This window comes from Apteryx mantelli, chromosome 26 (assembly GCF_036417845.1).
Source record: "Apteryx mantelli isolate bAptMan1 chromosome 26, bAptMan1.hap1, whole genome shotgun sequence".
Taxonomy (NCBI): Eukaryota; Metazoa; Chordata; class Aves; order Apterygiformes; family Apterygidae; genus Apteryx; species Apteryx mantelli.
In genome coordinates, this window is record NC_090003.1 from 10,201,281 (window position 1) to 10,224,033 (window position 22,753).

The following is a 22,753-nucleotide window of genomic DNA, read 5'->3' on the forward strand; positions in this document are numbered from 1 at the left end:
TGAAACTTAGTTCTGAAGACTGGACTGGATTTTGAAACCCATCAGAAGCTGGTAATGAGGGCTTTTCCAGTGAGGTAGTTTCTTTGTCACTATTCTCTATGCATAGAGAGAAAGAGAAAGAAGTAGTTAAGATGTATGAGAACCACCGTTTTTCAAGTTTTTCTACCTTTGGAATACAAGCTAAAAGTATAGTTTGCATATTAGCTTGGCACACCGTGTCCATTTGGAAATTACTCAGCAGAGCACTGTTCCATTTATCATTAGTTATTGCGAGAAGAGTTGTTACAGACTGTCCAGACTGCTTTGAATATTAACTAAGGGCAAATCCAATAACTACACTCCAGCTGCAGAAACTTAATTACTGACGGCAAAAGACACAAGAAGCCAGTTCCAAGGTGCTTGGAGAGCTCACAACTAGAGAACATTTAAACTTCAAAGTGAACAAATATATCTAGAGTCACTGAGAAGATAATGAAATCCCAGAATCTCACTTTTAAGAGTCATTTTTCAAAGAAGAGCAAGATCTACACTTCTCTTCGTGATATAGAAAAGAGATATTCCAGCAGCATACAAGTACACAGTATTTTTAGAGGAAGGCTTCACAGATGCTACTCAGTGGTTTGTTGAAGCTTAAAATAACTTTAGGTTTTCTTTTAGCCATAACCTTTGCCTTAATCAGGAACATAAGCCAAGGAAAATCATTTTTTCACCTGAATATCAGGGCAGATGCGACAATGACAGCAAAGAAAAATACTAGTCAGACAGAGCAATTGCTTGTTTTGTGTTTTTCTTCAGTATGTTAATGTAGGCAGTGATTAGAAAGCAAGATATTCAGAGGTCAGCAAACATCCTCCATGAGATTATGCCAGCTTGAACTGTAATCGTGGATATAAAATGCTTGACACTTATTCTATTCTTTTATAAGTTAATGTTGTTTGCTGTTGTGTAGGAAGGAAACTAGCTGCCAACAGGCATCTTTGAGAAAAGCCTCTGTTGAAGCAGTTTTCATATAACAGAAATAGGCAACCTTTGAGTTTTTAATTACAGAGCCCCAACACACCTGGGAGCCCATATACATTTAAAGTGAAAGACAGCTGTTTAGCAGATTATCACATAATTCAGATATGTTGGTGTTAACATTCTCCACAAAGAGTGCAAGATTTTCAAAGTATAGGAATTAGTACCATCAGGACTGACTTAGATTCACTTCAGATCAGATAGCTATGCATGACAGATCTAATGCAGACACTTTAACTACTATTTTTCCCTAAAGTAATTGGTTAGTTAAATTGTTTAACTCTGCACATGTAGCCATTACAGGTTGAGCTGCATCTGTTTAGTTAAATTAAAGCCATTAAAAAGTCCACTATCACCAAATATTTCCCTACCTTTTTAAGTCTTTACACTCGCTTGTCACATAACAGCCCAAATAGCTGATGACTGTGGGGAGGGCATGATTTGTGACATACCCTGTTGCATTAATTGGTACGTTGTTTCAAAGAAATAATTCACATACAACAGCACAATGCCATTTCAGTTCACCAGATCTGCTTTAATCTTGTATTAGGACATACAGTTATCAGCGGGGTCTCATGCTGGTCCACTTTGTGTACAGCTCCCCTGAACTGCCAAGCAACTTTAAGGAATTTGCTGTCTCCACTCAACACAAGTTAAGGTTGAGGCACCAGAAGTGTTTTAGATAAGCAAGTGTTGCTTGAAGAGCACAGAAAGGAGGTTCAGAGCTCTGAGTCTGTTCTTTCCATGGACAAAGGGCTCCATCTTTTCTAAGAAAATTACACAACAGGTTTGTTGCCTTTGGCCAAGCAAGGCAGAACCTTCTTCCACACTCGGAAGCGAAGGAGTTGATAATTTCACACCACGTGGGTTTCTCCCTAGTATAAAGCAAGGACAGCCCTGCTGCTGGTAGCGTGAATGTAGTAGTGAAAGCTTATGAACTGATGGCTATAAATACCTGGTCTGTGGCCCACTCCAGCTGCAGTAAACACACACTACATGCATCAAGGCTTCTGACGTTCTGTTTGGATTAGGAAACAAACACACCAAACTTGCATTAGCATTCAAAGCACACAACATGCATGGTTATAGTCCTGCAATTTCTCAGCTTCCCCCCACAACTGTCCATAAAGATAGTGCACTGGACAGCAGGAGCTCTTCCCATTCACTTCTTCCAAAAAAAGTTCTGCTTGCCACTGTTGTGTCTGGGAAATTCATTACATCAAGTCAAAAAATATCTCTGTAGAAGAACAACTTAAAGGCTGCTCTGTACTATCCACGCTTGCGAAGTGGTCCGTGGGTGATACTACACACTTGATAAAATATATGCAGCAAAAGGCATATGTCTAGCACCATACTAGTTTGTTCTCCATACTGCAGAAGACATACAGGAGCCACATTGCAGGGAAATGAGACCTGAGATGGCATCGCAGTTCCCCAGTTCTACTCCCAGCAGCTACTGCCTTGTACTGTGCCAGTGTATGCAAGAGAAAACAAGCAGACTTCAGCTTGCTGCGAATGGGAAGGAAAAAGATCCTGGGGTGAAAGATGTCAGAGACATCCCAAAAAGGAATTGCTTCCCAAGACTGAGAAGAGCAGAGCAAGTGAAGAGACAGCCAGAAGTCAAACCCAACTCATTGTCTCCTTCTCCACGTGGAGAATAGATAAATTACAGATCTTTGTTGGTAGCACCAAACACTGGTTATCAGGAAAAAATTCAATAAGTGAACTTATCTTGTTAACGGTCTGTGCAAATATTTCATGTCTCATGCTGTTATTAAATCACTAGTATAGCCTTTGCTGCAATAGCACATGTTCTTCCATTAAAGTATGCTAGGATTTACTTTGTCCAAGTGTTAGATATCCAAACAGCTATGCACATTTTGCCCTGTGGGATTTGTTTCACTGATTCCCTCTCCTTTCCCACAGGCCTCAAAACTCAATGGTCTTAAAAATATAGGACTGTTTTACCTTAAGTCTTCCTCTTTTTACAGATACGCAAGCTTACTGGGAACAGCTGACTAACAGTGCTCATATGTACAGCTAGGATTTGTCCATGTTTGATATTGTGGGAGGAACCTGCCTTTTTTGCCTCAGGTATTCATTTCTTTTATTCTCCATTAGATAAAGACTGTGCATTGCACAGTGCAAAACAGCACCTCTGACAGATACACTTTGGTATAAAATACAGCAGCAGATGCACAAAGTCACCCATTCTACTGGCTGCACATCTGGTTTTAATGCAACTATAACAACTTAACAAAATTGGAGTATTAAAAAGCCAGAATTATCCTGCAGATTTCCAGACTGCTCATCTTTTATAAGAGTGGCAAAGAGGCTTCTGACACAGGATACAAATGAAAACAGGAGGGATCTTTTCCCTCTTTCTACGCAGTAGTATTATGTTCATGCTCTCTGCTGCAAAATCAACCCTTTAGAGAGGAAGCAGACCTGTCCTCTGATTCACTGGCCCTGTAATAAGGGTCTGATCAGTCAAATACGTCAGGGAATCTTAGTCATTTAGACAGCAGAAGTAGCTGATATTCTGCCAAGCACTCCTCAGCGTGATCCTTCTGAGACTCACCGTCATCCTTCTCACAGGATATCTACAGGAGCTGAATCCTAGCCCTGTCAAGGAAATCAATCCAGCTAACACTGGGAACAAACTCTTCTCCACAAAGTGCACCAGCAGGGATAAATTCCTCCCTATACTAGGAAAAATCTGAGTTGCAAATATGGTGCAGTGCCCTTCTTATCAAGGCTTTCTGGATAAAAACCTGTATATGGGGTAAGCTACTTGGAAATGCTTCCTGCCACACCAGCTGTGGTTTTTCTGTCAGTTTTCTAAGTTCTCCACAATCACTGAGCTGTTGCCAGTTTTGGGAGGAAGGAGAGGGGGAGAACACCACATTGCATATCAGCAAAGAAGAGCAAACTCTCAAATGTAAGTGAAGCAAACGTGGAGGATCTAGTAGATCACAGTAACAGGCAAACTGATCTTGCCGTACACAGAAAACATACCAGGACTCCTCCACCTCAGCTGCTTTTTCCATAGGCATCGAAACACCAGAAGGTCAGCTGACAAAAACCATGAGACTTGCTAAAGTGGGCTTCAGTGGATTGAATAAGGCTCAAGAGTAATCCAGGTGCATTCAAAATGAGAACTTTAATAGCCTATTGATGTACACAGTGATTTCTGTTGTACCATCTACCAGAAGGCAGCAAAAATTCAAGCTGTTATAAAAGAACACAGGCCTTGTGAGGAGCCGAGCCTCCTGGTGCTGCACTATATCCACTCTCTGTTTTTGCCTCTCCAGTTTCCTGTTCTTTGACTTGGTTTTCTTGGTACCATCTAGCAGCAGCTAATAGTTTTGGAAGAGAGGAAGAGGGCATATATGTTAATACTCTGACATCTCAAGATACAGCTAACAATTGCCTGTGAGCCAGAGGCTTGTGATATGTTTAAGACTTACATACAGTCAATCTAAACAAGACCTACCTTCATTTTGTTTATTAGCATTCTACAAGTACTAGGTGAACACACAAAATGACTTTTCTATTTCAAGACTGAAATCTTTCACATTCTTTTGCGGCTCAGTATCAATGGGAAATAGTAGACTGCTGATTAGCCTTAAAAGTCACATGGCCTTTCAAATTGCACTGGTACATAAGCAGCTTTGATTTCAGTCCTTTTAGGCACTTTTTCATTTTAAAGCACTTTGCTCAAATGCTTTAATGGTAAAGATTCATATTTTTCAGACTGAGAGGTTTTGCTTTTTATTTGATCCTTTCAAGCGACAACCAAATCCAACCATGGCATCTGCCAAGTCTGATCTTAAATGGCGAGATTCTGCAAAAATCAACCTTGGCTGCATCAGGCTCAGAATTTTCACAGGAGAAGAACTAGTATTTACATCTCTACATTTTCTCTTCCAGGTAACATGGAGAGAGACTAGCTCAAGCAACCAAGTCTGACCCTTAGCTATATCAAAATCTGACAACAGCAAGGTTAAATCTGTTTTACACTTTGCATTTCTTTATTTGCTGCAACTGGAGTTAATGAGCATTCAAATTTGGCTTCAAAAGTCAAACGTGTATTGATTCATTGAACTGATTCATTAAAGGCAGGCCACCTTCTGGAGGTTTTTGCAGCCCTGGAAATCTTAGTCTTAGAGTGGAAGAAAAACCGAAGGGGCAAACGGGCACAGTCCCGGCTCTTCTTAATGTAACTAACTCAGTTATTTGCAGGTAAGTCGCTGCTTACTCTTTGGACTATTAAGCAGCAACTCAGACAGGAAGTGTTAAAGAAAAACTTCAGTGCATTATAAAAGCAGATCTGAATATCACATTCCAGCTTTAAATATGAACAAATATTTTCACTAGAGTCTTAAAAGACAGCAATAAAAATAATTATGAAATCAAAATCCATCAGCTTAAACACAACCCAGCAAAGACTTTTGGGTTTGTAGGGGGAAATGACATCTTATTGCATGCTTTCAAAGCAAAAGATAGGAGAAAAACTCTGAAGTCTTCTTCCCTTTAAAACACATGCATACAAAGTATTACCTTTCTATCGGTTTTGAAGGTGGCCTAAGGAATACACTTTGAAAGCTATTCACCATTCCACTGAAAGAGTGGAAAATACAAAAGTGAAGATTTCCTTTAGTCAGAAGTATATGCTGAAGTTAGAGGAGTTAAAAAAGAAAATCCATGTTTCAGGCAGTTTGGCTAATAGCTCAGCTTTCAGCTATTTTGGCATCTCCATTTAACTAGATTCTGCTATGCAGCCTATGGCTTCAAGTGTCATAGGGAACAAAACTGTAAGAGGAGGGTGAAAACTCTCTTTGTAGAGAGCCTTTACACAGCTGATGATGTACATTAGGATGTGAATTCAGCTGCCTCTTCTGAATGGATAGGAAATAAGCTATTTAGAGCAAAAGTAATCTTCAGTAAAAGAAGCAATTTATCTTCTAGGGGCACAAGCACATTCCTTAGAGAATGCTAAGGAAAAAAAAGGCTGAAACAGTACTGTTTTGAAAAATTCTCATGAACTTGCATTGTCCCAGAGCAAATAGGTGGGCATAAACTGCAAGTGAACACATCTTACAAAATTATAGCTCCTCAGCAGAGGGGCAGCAACTGGCTACAGATGTGCTTTCAGACCACTGCACATGTAAAACCAAAATAGTTCCTGAAACGGGTATTTGCTCATCCACCAGAGATTTGTACTTACTCTTAAGGTTCCTGTGTTTTTATATGCTGTAGCTGCTAAGAATGGGGTCACAGAAGTTGCCACAATGCTGTACTTATGTGATGACTAAAATATCACCTAACTGACTCATGTCCCTGGCTAGGCACTACAATTTGAACCAGGTGAATGGGTGCCAGAGACAATAATGTATCTCCACATCTTCAGAGACCAGAGCTGGTAGGAAGTTGCAAAGAGAGCACAAATTAAACAGCAAGCACCCCCAAATGCCTTCATGCTGACAGATACTGCTATACTGCAAGACAGACAGAGGTGCAAATTAGAGGCCATGAGCAAGAAAGCACCATTCTCTCCACTATTTACTCACTGACACTGCATTAGATTATGTCCGCTAGGAGCCGAGAAGAGGAAGGCCTCCCAGTGACTGCCGACAGACATCCTGATACAAAAAAACTATGGCACTTAATATTCCAGTTGGGCTCCCTGTGGTACCTGCTTCCTCTACGGACTTCTGTATTGCTTCTGCCAGTTCTTGGTCGGCAATCTCCTCTGGTCGTACGTCCTCCCGCCCTGCCCCGTAAGCCAGCCTCGCACACTCTGGGAGCTCGCCCTCTGGGAGGAAAGTGGTCTGCGAGCCAGTTGTGCCGATCACCAGTACGTTCTTCTTGAGATCAATGGAACACTGTGAGAGAGCATCAAGATATCAGGGCCCACAGAAGAACCAGGTGATTCCAAGAGAAAAAGGAAAAACAAGGCAGGTTAAAATTCATTTCCAATAGGAACAGCTCACAGACACTAAACAAAGGCAGGCTGAGAGCTTCAGCTATAGGCAAGGGCCCCCGGATGGTTTCATTTGTAATAAATCATTCTGTTTCAGAGCTGTGAGCATCTCTGTTCAGAGCAAAAAAACTTCAGGGAGCAGCCAGACACCATACAGGTAGCCATGATGTATGTTGAATATGTACTTCTTCCAAAACTGGCTGGAAGATAATCCACTATTATCACTCTCCAGAAAATCCTAATAAATTCACAGGAATGGCATTTATGTCACATTTAGCGATTGACATGGAAGAGCCAGTAACTGCTTCAAAACAGCTTTTGTTACCTGATGCCTCTTAAGCATATCCAGTCCTAGAAGCATGTCCATGGGCTGCTCTTCAAGGATTGAGAAGGAACATGCCAGGAAGTCCCCTTCAATCTGAACCTGAGCTGAAATGCAAGGAAGATCAGTTACCACCTCACAAGCTAACAGCACAAGGGCTCTACCTTCTGTTCTTCCATCCCCTAGGAAAACTCTGCACAATTCTGGTGGGTAAATCTGAAACCAGAGCTCCGACATACTGTTTTGGTCCCAGGAAGTTGAGCCCTGTGCAAGTCCCAGTAACTATCAGGCATGTGTTGGTCTTGGGTAGTTAATTATTTTAAAAGCTGATCTGCTGTACAGCCTTAAGTACTGCTTATCTAACCCTCTGAGCTAGAGCTAAAGTAATGGTACAGCTCATTAGAGCACAAGTCTAAGAAGTAACAACAGTGAAGAGGATCCATTTTTCAGACAATAAGGACGACCTTCTGTCATCCAGAAAACCTGCACAAGAACACAGATAGCGTTCTCCTCCAGGAGGAATATGAAACACTCAGCTGTACTGGAACTCTTCCTGAGCGACTCATACTGCTGAACAGTCACACCCCAAACAGGAACAATCCTGCTATTTCACATTAACCCCACTTTTGCATGCAGAGTGAACATCTCCTTTGTGTCTGCAGGAGCTGAAAACTCCCCTCAACTAAAGCGTTAGGATAATTCCACTAAGAAGAGCACTAAACAGGACAGAAGCCAGATTACTGTGTCCAAGTCAAAAGAACATATTGCCGATGCACTTTTATTTTACTCTGTGGGAGTTTCTAACATTTACAGCATTAAATTAGATGCAGTCAAACTGCCACTAAAGCTGCTCAAAGAAGAAGAATGCCTGTACTTACCTAAGTGCACTCTGCCAATGATTTTCTGTGTCCCTACACCTTTAGCAATGCCAGCCCACCGCCGATCTACCAGCCTCATTATGTTGCACCTTTCAGCACAAGATTGGCTCATAATGGTCATCTGGGCACCTACCAGCAACAGAATTAAAGAGTTAAATCCTGATGGGTCATCCCAAATTAAAGTTCTATCCTGAAAGGGAGTAAAATCCTGCACTCAGCAGCCAGGAGGCCATACCACCTTGTATCAGGGAACTGCACTATTGCACAAAGGCTGCTTATGAATCCCCCTGCTTTTAATTTACTCTGTGTGTATACCCAGAGATAAGCACTGACAGTAAAGTACATATTGCTGTTGAGCTGAAATAACCCTGAGTACTTTCCCTTTAAAGCTGTGGATGGAAAGCACAGCATTAAAGGCAGGCAAAATTCCCCTCATCTGTAAATTGAGGTAAGGCACACATTTGGCAGTGACCTTTCTAGCATTGCAACCATCAGACACCAGAAATTGCCGCCAAAGCCTTGATCCCGGGGCGTTCAATCGCTCATTTGCAGTGCTTCCAAAAGTATCTCAACAATTTGCTCTGTTTGCCTTACACAACACCCAGAGTGCTCTCAGATTTTAATCTGAAAGCTTTAAAAATCCATGCTTCACTATGGAAAATGAATATTTCAGGCAAAACTTCTGGAGTGTTTACCGTCTCCCTCAATGAGCCAAAGGAGGGTATGGAGCAAGAGATTAAAATGCGGGCAATTCACCTGAGTCAACAAAGGCTTTCACTGGATGTCCGTTGACTTTGCAGTTAATATACAGCATCACCACCTGGCCAAAACTCTCGGGGGCCTCTTCCATTGCTATTGTCATATTTTCTTCAATATTTTGTTGCCTAAATTTAAATGGAGAATAAATGAAAAAAATAAAAATCAGACCTTCTTTCTGCAAAACCAGTAATTTCATGAGCATCCTTCTGACTTGCAAACAGATCTGGTAATCCCACCTGCTACAGTTCAGCGAGTTACAAACAGCTTGTGTAAACCACAAGGACTGCTTTATTAGCTAAACATAGCCTTAACAGAGGAATTGCTAGCGATGATCTTGTCTTAATCCAGAGATACCAGCATTTAGCACCTGAGACACCTGCACTTCACTAACTTCTACTTGCAACAAAAACCTGTCATCACAGAGTTAACCAGGAGAACTTGTGGGTGAAAAACTGCATATTTATTAGTCACTCTAAAATAAAGCACCGAGCGCACATGATGAAGATGTTGCCAGTAGCTACAACACTGGAATCCCACACAGCAGCTGAACGTTAAAATCTTCCAACGTTTCCCTGGTATCTTGCCTTTTGCAGGCATGGGGATAGAAGGAGATTAGCAAGTCTGCAGAGAGAACGCCACCATGATCACAAGCCCTCGCTGCAAATTCAAGCCTACAGAAGAAACACTCAAGAACCCTGTCACAGACCTTGCAGTAATCTTGAAAGCGATGGGTATCAGCAGTGACTGCATCTGAAATAGCTTATCTAGAAACAGAAAAGGGCTTCTAACTTTGAAAACATTTCACTTTCCCCCTCAGTAGGGGAAGGGAACTAAACTCTTCTCTTGCCTTTATGTATACTGCAGTAGCCTTCCCGCAACAACATGGGTAGATGTGGTTTCTTTAGGAGTGGGGGGGAGAGGGCAGGTATCACACACACACACGAAAAAATCAAGCAGTATCCAAAATCTGGCTTTCTTGGGAACTAAAGCACCCTGCTACACTGCCACTAGTCCACCCTGACTTCAGATATCATGAAAACAACTTGAAGAACCACACATTGTATTGTCTCTTAATATTTAAGCTTAAATAAGATATACTACATTGGTTGATCTTCAGTTTCAGCCTTCTTGTTAAAACTGTTACCCTCTTTTTCCCTCCCTGCTTGACACTCTTCCACCTACAATACACTTAAAGGAGAGAAATATGGCTTGAAAAATATGATGTCTGCAGTAGCTCTCAGGCAGACAGCATCTAGTTAAGGCAGGCATATCAAGTGATCAGAGAAAATAACGTAGGGTGTGAAATTTGGGGACTGTTAGATGCCCATACTGTTCTATAACAGCTGCACAACCTTGGGCACATCATCTTCATCCCTCCCAATTCTCCTTCATCTATGGAGCAAGGAAATTGCTCCTGCACCTCAGAGCAATGTTTTATCATCTCTAAATAGCAATGCAGAAAAATATAATGCATAAACGCTAAGCATTTTTCCTGTGGCAACACCTTGTCAGTCATAATGCAAGAACTTGCTTTCTTATCACAAATGAATTTTGATCATGACCAACTATGAGCCTGTGTAAGACAGACATTCCTACATCAGGAAAAACACACCAGCCATGTTCTGACTCAAGGATTTATCAGTCAGTTTAAGAAATCAAGGCTCAGCCCAATGCAATTACATTTGGAAGACAGAAAGGAGGAGCGAATGTTGATGAGCAGAACATCATTTCTATAAAATGAATCTTTTGACAGCAGTGAGCAGCTGGAATTAGCCAGAGATACATAAAACAGTTAACAATGAGGGAATCCAAATCTTGAAGGCAGCTGGGAGAAAGCATACCACATTGCTCTGCAAAGAACTCAGGTTAAAGACCAGCAAGGGCCTAGTTCTCAGCTTTAAGAGATGTCCAAGGCACCTAAACACTATCTCTCAAGATCTTTGCTAACCGCTTTCCATCAGTGCTCTTCACCGATTTCAGCGCAGCCCAGTTTAGACAGCTTTGGGGCAGCACCCTCACAGGCAGGGGTGCTGCAGCTCATGCTCTGTGCTCAGCTGGATTTATCTACAAGGATGGGGTGTCCCTGCTTCCCAAACTTCCCACAGACAAAGGTAGCTCCGGACACCTCCCCACAAGCAAATTTCTGTCTTAAGGTAGGATCTGCTATCTAAACACATCCCACGTGTCCTTCAAGGAAAAAGCACCAGGCTGGACGGAAGCACCCTGTGAAAAGAGTTCCCTAAAGACCGCCAGAGCCTGTGTGTGACTTTGGCTTGCTACCTTATGTCTTCTTCTATCTTGGCCTGTGCCTCAAGATCAAAAGGGTCAGCTGAATAGAGTCGAATCCTCTCTTGCTCCCGCCGGGCTCGGTCCTGCTGTTGCTCCACCAACACCCTGGTGAATTTCTCTGCAGTAACAAAGGGATACAGAAAGCTTTTTACTGGAAATTACTCTTACAAATCAATGTCTGGCACAGCAAGCTTCTTTTTTTATGCCAGCATGCACTCAGGGATAGAATGAGTAGCACAGTCACAAAAGGCTTCATCTGAAGGCAGTATGGATGGACCTCAAAGGACTGGTCACAAACTTGGGAACCTGCTCAGATGAAAAACAACTGGATGGAGCTATTTCTCCTTGTGCCCGATACCCAAACACAGCAATGCTGTCACAGCAATCAGAGTGAATTTCCTTGCATGTACACTTTTCTCTAAAAGAGAAAAATTGAAAGCATCAAGACAACAGTATTTACAAAGAGTTGCTATTAAAACTGCAATTCGTTATTCTACTGCAGCACAAATTGCCTACACAATACTTGGAAAGAACATCTGCAAAAACAGCAGATAAATTATACCTAGAGCAGAAATCTGGAATACAGAATTTGAACACAAGCTTCTAGTTTGAATTGTACACGAGTATTTTGAAAAGTCTTCAGACAACCTCTCTTTTCCATTGAGGAGAAAACAAACAGGCACAACAACAGTAATACTTTGCGTTTTCTCATTTGCCGATACCAAAGCATTTTAAAAATGCAGCAATCATTATACCTGTTCGTGAAGAAGCAAAGGCATCTCAGTTAAGTCTCAGCAGCACAGCCATAGATAGAATTGAGATTTCTTAACTCTCAATAAGATGGCCCATCTACAAGAACTGACTGCAAAAACATATCACATTTGACACTCAGCAACCCCTGCAAAATAACCGTCTGTAGATTCAGCAAAGAGCAGAACCAACATTATTAGACATAAAAAGATTAACAACAAAACTTACTTTAAACCCAAACAGCATAGGCCAGGACACAGATATTACAGTCCCTAAAGCTGAATGCCTACCACTGTAATCAAGAGGAGCTAGCAAGGACGCTTGCTTCAGGAAGTCTAGCCACACTTTCTAAGGACACAGCTTTTTAGATCCCCGTTTCTTTGGAAGACCTATAGCTATTTTTTTACTGCTTGAATCTGATCACATACATTCACAGAAGTACTTGGCTATAAATTAAGTTCTATAAACACAAGAGGTTTTGCTTTTGCTTTGAGTAATGCAGTTCTCATAAAGTAGCTCTCAGGCTCAAAGTCTGTTACATGCTCAAGAAGGCATTGCATGTGTGTTGATTTTTTTAAATTAGGCTTCTGTATAGCAGGTGCCTTCTAATGTGCTTGCAATGCATGCAGCGCAATCATATGGCAAGTATCTATGCATATATTTGGATATTAGAGCAAGAGCAGAACTGGATTTGTGCCCAAATACCAACAGTAACAATGCAAAATGATGACAGAACAGCCAGATAAAACCGCTTCCTCCTAACATTCCACTGCAGCAATTTGGGACTAAAAATGCACACCTGAATCAAAGTTTAATGTGCATAACAGGCAATAAAGATTAGCAGATGAGCCAGTTCCGGGCATCTTGGGCTTAACCTCTTATTTCCTGGGCCAACACCAGCACATTCTTCTCAAGGTGAGGGGAAAAACATCTCTTCTGCACTACAGACACAGAGCTCAAGAGGTGTGAAGAAGCTTTAGAGAGCAAAGGACATGTTTAACTCTATGGATATGAGCTAAAGTCAGAGAATAAAAAAATGCAATAGACTAACCACATCCATGCAAGGTCCCTTCTAGCTTCCTCTGACTTAGGGAGAAATCTTTAGGATATAACATCAAAAGTGGGGGGAAAAATAGAGAAAGGTCTCCCAATAGAAACTCCTCCTCTTCCTTCATTTCCCAAAACTCAGCAAGATTTATTTCCTAACTGAATCCCTTCCAGAGGTTGACAAACACATCTTTTAATGACTGAAACCACTCAATTTTCATTCTAAAAAGAACACTGTATCAGAGTTCAAAGTTTCCTCAGATGAGGAACGAGGCACCAAGATCAGCTACTCACCTGCAGGGAAAGTGAAGGACACCGTACTATAATTTAACTGTGCCACGTGATGTGTCCAAAATACATAAACACTTTCAAGTTTTTTAACTTGTCACAAGTTTGCAACAGCATTTCTATTGGAAAAGCTCCCTAAAGAAACCACGTACTTCTTCCCAAAACGATCCAGCAATGGGACAGACACCCCTTTCCCTCTCCCTTTCTGCTGTCCACTTCTTTAGCAGCTGGTTTTATAATGTCTTGCTTTCTATGGAGGTCTGAGAGGGTTCTGGGATGCAGCAAGTGCAACACCACTACTGAGAACTGGTGCATTCAGAGAGACTTAGCATAGAAAACAAGCTGAGCCACTCTTGTTCACAGAAACTCATCTGCGCATCTCATCCTTCATAGTAGGGGACAGAGGATATTCAAAAAGCCAAGTTGGAAAAACAGGCAAAGCTGTTGCTGGAATTGGTCTCGTTTGAGGTAGAGGGACCCTGCCTTCAGTACCTTTTATCAGCATTATCAGTGCATTGGCAGTGAACAGCCCAACTAGTTAAACACATGTGGCTGCCTTTTATTAGAATTGAGCTCAAACAGATTTAAAACCACCTCATGCAGATAAAAAAACAACTTACCAAGGTCTCCGCTGAGCAGTGCCTCCGCTAGGGGTGGATTGCGTTCCTTCAGCAGGGACAGCTCATGTGGATTTGCAAGCAACATTTCCCGTAGTAATGCTGGATTGTCCAAACCCTGAGGGAAGGAAGGTGCATCAGGAGGCGATGGGCGAAGATGCTGTGCTGCTGGCCGACGTTGCTGAGTGGACGTCCCAGGAACTGCAATGCTGCTGAAGTCTATCCTAGGCAGACCTTGAGGGAAAAAAGGTCAGTTGTTTGTATTTATGACTGCTTGAAAAAAAGCACTGGAAAAAAACCATGGAAGGGATGAGTCGGGCATAATGCTACAGTATTTGAACACGTCTTTAAACAGCGATCCATGTCGGAAGGCTCCACTGAAGCACTGCCACATACTCAGGTTATTAGGTTAGGAATGCTAACACATATATAGAATAGACCATAGCTGGTCTGTTCTTCTATCTGGCCCTTTTTTTCCAGCAATACACTTACTGAACCACAGACCAGTTATTTCCAGCTTCACAAATGCAAATACCACACAGAGGGATCACAAGGCTAAACCAGTGTCTCTATGGCACTTCTGAATCTCTCAGAGAAAAAGAAAGGAAAAAAAAAAAAAAAAGAGTTAAGACTAACATTTCTGCAGACCTGCATTGCAGATACCAAGCCTCCGGCTAAGGCAGGAGGATCAGAACCTCAACCACTGCTCCCAAGCCCTTCCTACAGCCAGCAGTCACTGCTTCTTTTCAAGGGATACTTTTATGATGGGGTTTTGCTAGAAATTACTGCAGCAGGCAACACAAAGATACAAGTAGGGCTCCACTCGTACATCATGGATTTAGAGGAGCCTGGCTTGTATGCATCATTGCATAACTGGGTTTGTTAAGATCCAGCTTCTCTGGGAATTTGTCACAATACAGATGCAGAGCAAACATCACAACAGCCTTTTAATGTTTCTGAGCTGCACAGACCGCATATTATTGCGGCATTCTATGGAATGGGAAGGGAATCAGCAGTCTTGGGAAAATCCACATGCCTTTACAAAAACTGCTTTTCTGAACAAGTTACTTCCATTGCTTTCCTTACCTTTCCTCAGAAGAAAAGTGAAACATGTTACTCTTTTTCTTAGAATAAAAAGCCCGTTAAATAGCAAACCCTTCAACTAATTTACAAACAATGTCCCCTGCCTCATTCCTAGCCACCCCCATTCCCAGGTGTTTTACCTAGCAAGGTATTAAAGGAGACTGCCAAGCTGCAGAGTTCAAATTTGACAAACACTGATGCCTTTGGATGCCAAGAGCAAAAATTAACATAAATTCCGTCTCACCTGGAAAATGGATCGGAGGCCGTGGCTCTACATTCTCTTTCTGTCGCAAAATCACCACATCCCCATCTTTCAAGCCATAGGAGGCCAAAGATCTGTTGTTATCAGTTAGAGGTCGCTCTGCATAGACAATCTGTTCATAGAGAGAATGCAGTGAAAAACAGCACACATGACAAAGCAAGATTCCAAGCAATTTAAGTTATTTGTCTTATTTTTTAGGGAAGCATTCCAGGAACTGCTCTGGAGCAATCTCAAACTTCAGAACTGAAGACTGGCGATTCTTATCTCAGGCTCAGACAGGCCCTGCCAATGCAGCTCTGCCTCAGGCAGAGAAAGACCTCAACACCTAAGCGGTTGGACAACCACACAGAATTAGTCTTACAGAAATCCAGTAACAGTTTCTCAAAACCCAGCAGCTCCAAGAAGGGCTGATCTCTTAATTAGAGATCAAGATCTTTAAAGAAAAGAATGCCTTGCATCAGGTGTATTTGCCACACATTTCTAGTCAATCGAATCTCTACGATTACATAAGTTGTGGCTGTTTTCCAAAGTGTTATCCCCCTAAGTCAGCATCTATTGACCAAAGAGTCAACTGTAGACATGCAGGCAGTGCTGATCAGGGTAGAAATTGGACTAGATTGTCTGCAGATCAGTGATCTCTGCCTTTATACACAACTTGGCTCCCCAGAATAACCAGTTTTACAAGGAACTCGGTGCTTTGCTCAGCAATTTCTGATTTTAGTGACATAACTCCATCCAGACTCAAAGGCTTAGCACCCGAAGCCTAGCAAAGTACCACTCCTGAGGTTTTCTGCAATCAGTCCATTACATGGAATTAATTTCTTTTGACCATAAAATACAAAGTCACTTCATTTTCTGTTACGATAATCTGACTCAAAACAAGTTTAACAAGGGGTATGCAGATTAAACTATAAAAACACATTGAAATAAAAATGAATAATCATCTTGGGAACATTTCTATTAGCATCAGATCTGTAATACCTACAGATGCCCTAAATTACTTCTGTGTTTCCTTTGAAATTTCAACAGGCAATTACTGCAGATGAATACCATCACTAGGATTACTGTGCTTCATCCAGTACATGAACCGGGAGATTCTGGGCTTCTGGTCCCCAAAAAACTGTTTCAATTTAGCTGAAACATAACCCACAAAAATAAAGATACTCTTTAAAAGAAAGAAGGCTCCTGCTAAATAAACCTATACATCTTGGGCATCCCAGAAACAGTATCTGTTGAACATTAGTATTTCTGTGCCTTTATCAAAGCACAATGGGACTGGGCAGGTGAGCGCAACAGCCTCCTACTCCTGGCAGAAGCCCAAAGCAAGAAGCATTGGAGATCTCAGCCTGTCCCTATTGGGCATATGATCAAATTTCACATTTACCACATAGTTCAGCAAGACTGTATCTCTGGTCTGGAAAAGGCCAGTACAGGAACAACAGGTTTGCCACAGGTCGAGACCAGCATGTACTGACAAAGCCGCGTGGGAAAAGCCTTTACAGTACTTGCTTGGATTGGCTGTGACTCTACCTGATGCTATCACGAGTAGCAACGGCTTACTGAGGAACCAAAACACAATTAGTGATCACCTTCCTTACAAACAGTACAGACTCTTACTGCTTTACTCCAGCAACTAAGAAATATCACACAGAACTCACCAATTCACTCTAATAACAGAGGTCCACTGTAAGTGATAGTTTCAAAGTAAGAAAAGACAGACAACACAAAAATAACAAGCTTGCATGTGTCATAGCAATGAACAGAATCATCAGAATTATAGAGAAACCAACACAAATAGAAACAAAGGTGAGATTTCTGCCTTCTCATTAAACACACTGTTCACAGCATCAATTGGTATCATACTAGACTGGCTTGTGGATCTCTTTCTAAGCCAAGAGAGAACTGGTTTGTAAGACGCTACTGGCATTATTAAGGTTAGCTTGTGATGAGAGGAGTTGCAGTGCATCCTCTCACATTGCTAAGTGCACCCCCCCCCCCCCCCCGTTTTATTCAGTCACACCAGTGACCACAGAGAAAGCAAGCTTGTACCAAGTCTGAGCCGCACACGCAAGTCTTAAATGACAGCTTCTCTGGGCAGACACTCTGGAAAACACAAGTTAATCAGTTTAAGTGGGGTTTTACCTCTGTCATCTCTCTGGGATTGGATTTATGAACATTCTGCTGTAACACCTCAGACAATGAATTAAGCACCCAGCACTCTACATCCATTAGCAGCACAGCTTAATACACTCTTGACCCATTCCACTTTGCTGTTAAAATATGCTAATTTAATTTTGCTGCACTTTGATTATCTGGTTTGTAGCATATTTTAAAAAGCAAGCTTGTAAGCCAGCCAGGTATTAGACAAGACCTCTTCTGGAGGTAATCAGCGCCTGCTTCCCTGCCCGGATATGACACACTAATTAGATTTTGCACAATGTCATAGGGTGGAGCCTCTTTATGGAGCAAGGAATCCCAATCAAGAAATCAGCTGTCATTAAAATAAAGTTCAAACAGCAGGAATACCCCTCTTTTAAACAAAGCAAACAAAACAACAACCACCCCCCCCACACACACCCCAGAGACTTCAAACCATTCCAACACACACACAAACTCCCAGACTGTCACTCCACACTAGAGGAGCGCTGTCTCACTTCAGTTTGTATCTCAGCAATTCTCTTATCCACAAGAGCTACACTCACTCTGAACAGCGATACGTGCTCCTCCTTCTCAGTTCACGTTGTTGAGATACCTTGAGGGTCTTTGTCATCCCTAAAGGTCACTTCCAATTCATTTGTGCATGCTGTAACCCACCACAGTTCTTGCTCAAGACTGGGGTTTGGGACATCTCAGTATTTGTAAGAGGCTGATCGGTATCACTTGTAAAGCAACTGTCATGTAAAGCAACATGTCATTACCTGATACACTGCCATGCCTGAGACCGTTTGCTAGATACCACCAGCAAGCCTAAAATCAATCCAAATCCAGAACCGGTTAAATCTTCCCACTCAGTTTCTGGCTCCAAATTGTCTCTAACCTGGGATATAAATGATCCCTGAAGTAGCATGTTCTATAAATCCCAAGCAACGCAAGAACTAGAGGTGAGTGCAGCTCCCCCGGCAGATGACAGAGATGAGAGGGTCACAGTCTCTGCCACACTGTCATTCAACTCTTCAGGCCCAGGCCTCCCACCCACTGATGGGCTGCAGCTGGCCTTGACTAAAACAGCATGCCAGTGCACAGCCAAGGTTAGGAGATGCAAATTGCGCAAAGAAAAAGCAATTAAAAAAAACATACACTACTGCACTGCAAGAAGAACACAGAAAAGCTCCCTCAGCAAGCTCTGCTGAGATCCTCCCTATCCTCTTTCCAGGAAAAGGTGTGTGCACACCTCCTAGAAGCATAAAGAAAACCACAGTGCCTCCATAACTGAGAGCCGAATGGATTTCCCCCGTCTTCCCCTGCACGCTCTCTGCTCTTCTCAACTCCACCCAGCTCCAGCTTCCCTTATCACCACACAAGCAGCGGTGTCCGTTATCTCACACCACCCCTTCTGATTCTCTGTGCCTTGCAGCCTCAGCCATTTCTTTTAAACCTCCTTTCACAACACCTTTGCAGCCAAGTGTTTCAGCTCTCACCTCAAACTGCAGCACCATGAATTAATTTCACAGCAGAGCAGAGAATGAGATACTGATTAACCGCTCACACAGTCAGGCACTTCACACACAACAGTGCTTTACTCCACCTTGCACGATCCTTACTCTTAAATGCATCTTCTCTTTTGTGACAGGAACCAAACACTACACCTTTAAAGCAAGGTGCTTCTTGGTTATTGGAGAAAAAAAATTGCAATAAGCCACAGAGTTTGGTAAATATAATACAAGGACCAAACCCAATTTACCTGTTCATGGAGTATGGTTTAAACAAGCAAAATCCTTCTACACAACGAGCTGCACCACTGATAGCTTGTATTTTTATAAGTTTCTTCCGACTGAAGGTCATAAAGCCACTTTACAAAGCCCACTGGGTAGAAACAGTAGGTAAAGGAGCAACAAATACATGATTAGAAAAGGTCAAAAAAAGAAAATAGAAGACACATAAATGAGAGATGGTTCAACAGAAAGAAAGCAGAGGTGCTATGGAAAAGTCAATCTGCGGTCAATATAATCACAAAACTCTGTAGCAGTTTGACTGCAGCAGAGCAGAAACTCAAAGGAAGAGAACTCCCAGCACAAATAAGCAAGAAAGTACATGACCCCTCATTATCCTAAAATAGATTTAGAGCTGTCAGGTTACAATGATGCAAGAGGCTAGAGGGACAGATCTGAAAAACAAGGTGTTTACGCTCCAAGCGCCTTGAGAGATTTAAGCCACCAGCTATAAGCACTCGCGCATTCCCACATGTAGAGGCCATCCCCGTAACTGGCAGCAGGAGCCACTGGGAATTTCTGTGCCTTCACTGGTCATGGTACAGGTGTTCAGTACAGACACGGGGAACTTGCTGTAGCGTAGCAGACAGGAACCTTTATATAACAAGTTTATTCTCTCTCTGCCTACTGAGAGAAAGATCAAGAGTTTTTCCTAGAAGAAAATCCGCATACCCTTGACTTCTTACTCTTACTTTGGAGACCAGTTAGTCAATCATTTATATCATTTAATCCAGGCAACTAGAAAATGAAAACTCTGCGTTAACATTGTCACTATTCACTTTCTCAGGAAGTTCTCCAAGCTCTCCCAACACAAGTCATTACCACCTACAACCGCTCCTGGCACGAGTGAAATGAATCGAAGGCACCAATCCAATTCTCAGCAAATATCCACACCGAAAGCATTTCAGGCTCAGAACCAGAGGGGGATTGCACCTCTTATCCCAGCTGCCAGTGAATCATTTATTTTACTCCCCTGAAGAGGAGTTAAAGCAAAACAGTGAGGCAACCTAAGGAAGAAGCTTGTGCTTGGGTAAATTGTTCAGAACCTGCTCTACAAGGGAACAGGTATCAACCGCAGGGGCTACCAATTCAGCAGTTTTCATCAATGACTAATATTCGCCTGACTGGAAAAATAACGTATTAATACAGACTTGGAAAGGGCTCACAAAACAAAACCAACGGCCACAAGACTTCATGAACTTTGACAGGCGTGTCAAGCAGCTAGAGGCTGGCGCTCCAAGAAAAGAGGAGGCAGAGCTGACATCATTCTGTCTAACAATGTGTCACCAGCTAATACATGGGCAGAAGTCACAAGAAAACCAGGACCAAATCCAAACAGTGAGTAAACCTGTCCTGGACAGACAGCAGCCACCTCCAGACCCACACTGCAGTCTGTCCTTGTGTTTTGGCAAGCCTTTTGCAGCTCATTACAACAAAGCCCTAAGCTCGGACTGGATGGGGATCTTCGCCATAGGGAAACCACACAGACACGCCATTTCATCCTCCGGCTCCTCTCACACCTGTACAAAAACGTGCAAAAGCCTCATTCTGCCTCCCAATGCTAGACTAGGGCAGCATCAGGAATCTGCTATGTTAAAACACTTTCCCTAAAACGCTGCCTTGTTTGCTCAGCGCTAAGGAGACCACAGAAGAGGAGCTCGATGTTGGAGTCACCTTTCCAGCGAAAAGCTCAAGAGAAGCTCTCCGCTTTCAAAGCTGTGGGGCCATTCCTCTCACTTCAAAATCTCTCCCATTTAAACACCAAATTCCCAGTCTCCAGGGACTCGCTAAATAAAGCACTTTTCTCACTTTCATCTTTAGCCGGCATGAGGAAAGACTTTGTCTTTCCCAGGGGCACACCGGACCTATGTTGGACAAACTTCTACCCAGAGAAGACTGCCAAGAAACTGAGTAATCAGGGAGCCAAAGTCCACTACCAAAGGAAAGATAAGGATCTTGGTGCGTCTTTGATTAGCTCCAGAGCCTCTCTAGAAGTGAAGAGAACCATTTCTCCGCATGAAAGTAAAGGTGGAAGTTTCTTACAGCAGGGAAAAAGCCAGAGCCTCCGGAAAAGGAAACACCTTGGTTTCTGCTAGCAAAAAAAGCAAACTCTGGGACAGGGCAAAGAGGCCACGAGATGGTTAGGATCTTGGGGGTAGCTGGAGCTTCAGACATCATATAAAAGGGGTCCCCGAAACAACAGCCTGGGGCAGAAGGTACGTGCCCGGCCCTTATACCTCCATCTGCCTCCCAGGTACCAGGGAAAGGGGAGGCATTTGCCAGCCCCGTGGGTCCCCGTGAAGACATGGATGGGTCCCCATGGGGTGGGGGCACAGCCACCATGCATCAACGGGGAGCAGAGGGGGCACGTGGGGTGGGGCAGTCCCCTACGTGGCAGCAGGGTGACAGGAACCCACGGCTTCCCCCAAAAAACAGGAAAATAGGCAATAACCTGCTCTCTGAGGGGAATGGGGCACTTCAGGTTCTGGGAAAGGGGGGGCATGGGGTACCCCTGGGGAAGGGGGGGGGCACGCCGGATGGCAGGAAAAGGGGGATGGGGTTCCCCCCCAAGGACCCCACATCCCAGTAAGGGGGGGGGGGGGAAGATGGCACAGGGCCTCCCCCTTCCCCCCCAGGGGGGTCCCCCCCCCGGATTCCGGTAACGGGGGGAAGGTGCCACGGGGTCCCCCCCAGGGAGGGCACCCCGCATCCCGATAAAGGGGGGAGGGTGCCACGGGGTCCCCCCCCGTTAACGGTAGAACCTGGGGACGCCGGCTCCCAGGAAACGGGGCACACGGGTCCCCCCCGGCGCCTGGGAAATGGCGGGCTCAGCTCCCCCCCCACCCCCGCCCCGGTCCCGGCGCCGGTCGTCGGCGGCGCTGACCTGGCTCTCGGCCGCCGGGATGCCGGACTCCAGCTCGCAGAGCGCGCGGAAGTTCTGCAGCTCGAAGTCGGCGTCCACCTGGAGGGAGAAGGTGAGCTCGGTGCGGTCGCGGCGCAGGCAGAACACCGTGAGCAGCATGGCCGGGCCGGGCCGCCGCCGCCGCTTCCCGGGCCGCCGCCGCCAAGCGCCGCCGCCGCCGGACCGGCCGCCGCAAAGCGCCGCCGTCGCGAAAGCGCCCTCCCCGCGGCCGCTGCCAGAGGGTAGGGCGGGGCTGCCAATCGTGCGCGCCCGGCCAATGGGCGCCGGCGGTGGGGCGGGAGGCGGGACGAGGGCCCACGTGGTCCGGGCGCGGCTCCCGGGCGCAGCGCGGGCTCCCTCTGCCCAGGGCTGCAGGGGAAGCCCTGTACCCCCCACCCCAAATGCGCCTGCAGGGGGGACCTGCCCCCCAACCGCACAACATGGGGCATCCTGCCCCCCCAAATGCCCCTGCACGGGCCTCACCACAAGCGCCCCGGTCCTGCCACCCAAATCCCCCCTGTAAAGGGACCCCCTGTCCCAAGCACCCAGTTCCAGCTCCCCCAATCCCCCCCCATACAGGGACCCCCTGCCCCAAACTCCCAGGTCCTGCCCCCCATAACCCCC

At 44.2% G+C, this 22,753-nt stretch overlaps 1 protein-coding gene across 4 annotated transcripts; it reads right to left on the minus strand.

Annotated features, from left to right (window-relative positions):
* Window positions 1–21: 21 nt before the first annotated feature.
* DDI2 (DNA damage inducible 1 homolog 2) lies at window positions 22–22,305 on the minus strand. Of its 4 annotated transcripts, none has more exons than XM_067310948.1 (10): window positions 22,112–22,305; window positions 15,281–15,410; window positions 13,957–14,187; window positions 11,243–11,369; window positions 8,960–9,087; window positions 8,204–8,332; window positions 7,329–7,432; window positions 6,716–6,905; window positions 1,973–2,035; window positions 22–96 (listed from the first exon to the last, which is right to left on the minus strand). In XM_067310948.1, the coding sequence occupies exons 1-9, from the start codon at window positions 22,247–22,249 to the stop codon at window positions 2,019–2,021; spliced, it is 1,194 nt and encodes a 397-aa protein (XP_067167049.1). In that variant the 5' UTR covers window positions 22,250–22,305; the 3' UTR covers window positions 22–96; window positions 1,973–2,018. The 4 variants fall into 4 exon arrangements, with proteins under 4 accessions (XP_067167049.1, XP_067167048.1, XP_067167050.1 ...); XM_067310949.1 differs by lacking the exon at window positions 22–96 and adding an exon at window positions 119–1,784; XM_067310947.1 differs by lacking the exon at window positions 22–96 and having other exon boundaries at window positions 118–2,035.
* Between the last annotated feature and the right edge of the window lie 448 nt (window positions 22,306–22,753).

Bases quoted from the DNA above. Each gene is read 5' to 3' on its own strand.
- DDI2 (XM_067310946.1), bottom strand. From the start codon at position 22,249: ATGCTGCTCACGGTGTTCTGCCTGCGCCGCGACCGCACCGAGCTCACC. The intron at 8,333-8,959 runs GTGAATTGCCCG...TGTTGCTGGTAG, and splicing joins GAAAGCCTTTGTTGACTCAG to GTGCCCAGATGACCATTATG. The intron at 4,377-6,715 runs GTACCACAGGGA...CAAAACTATTAG, and splicing joins GAAGTCCGTAGAGGAAGCAG to CTGCTGCTAGATGGTACCAA.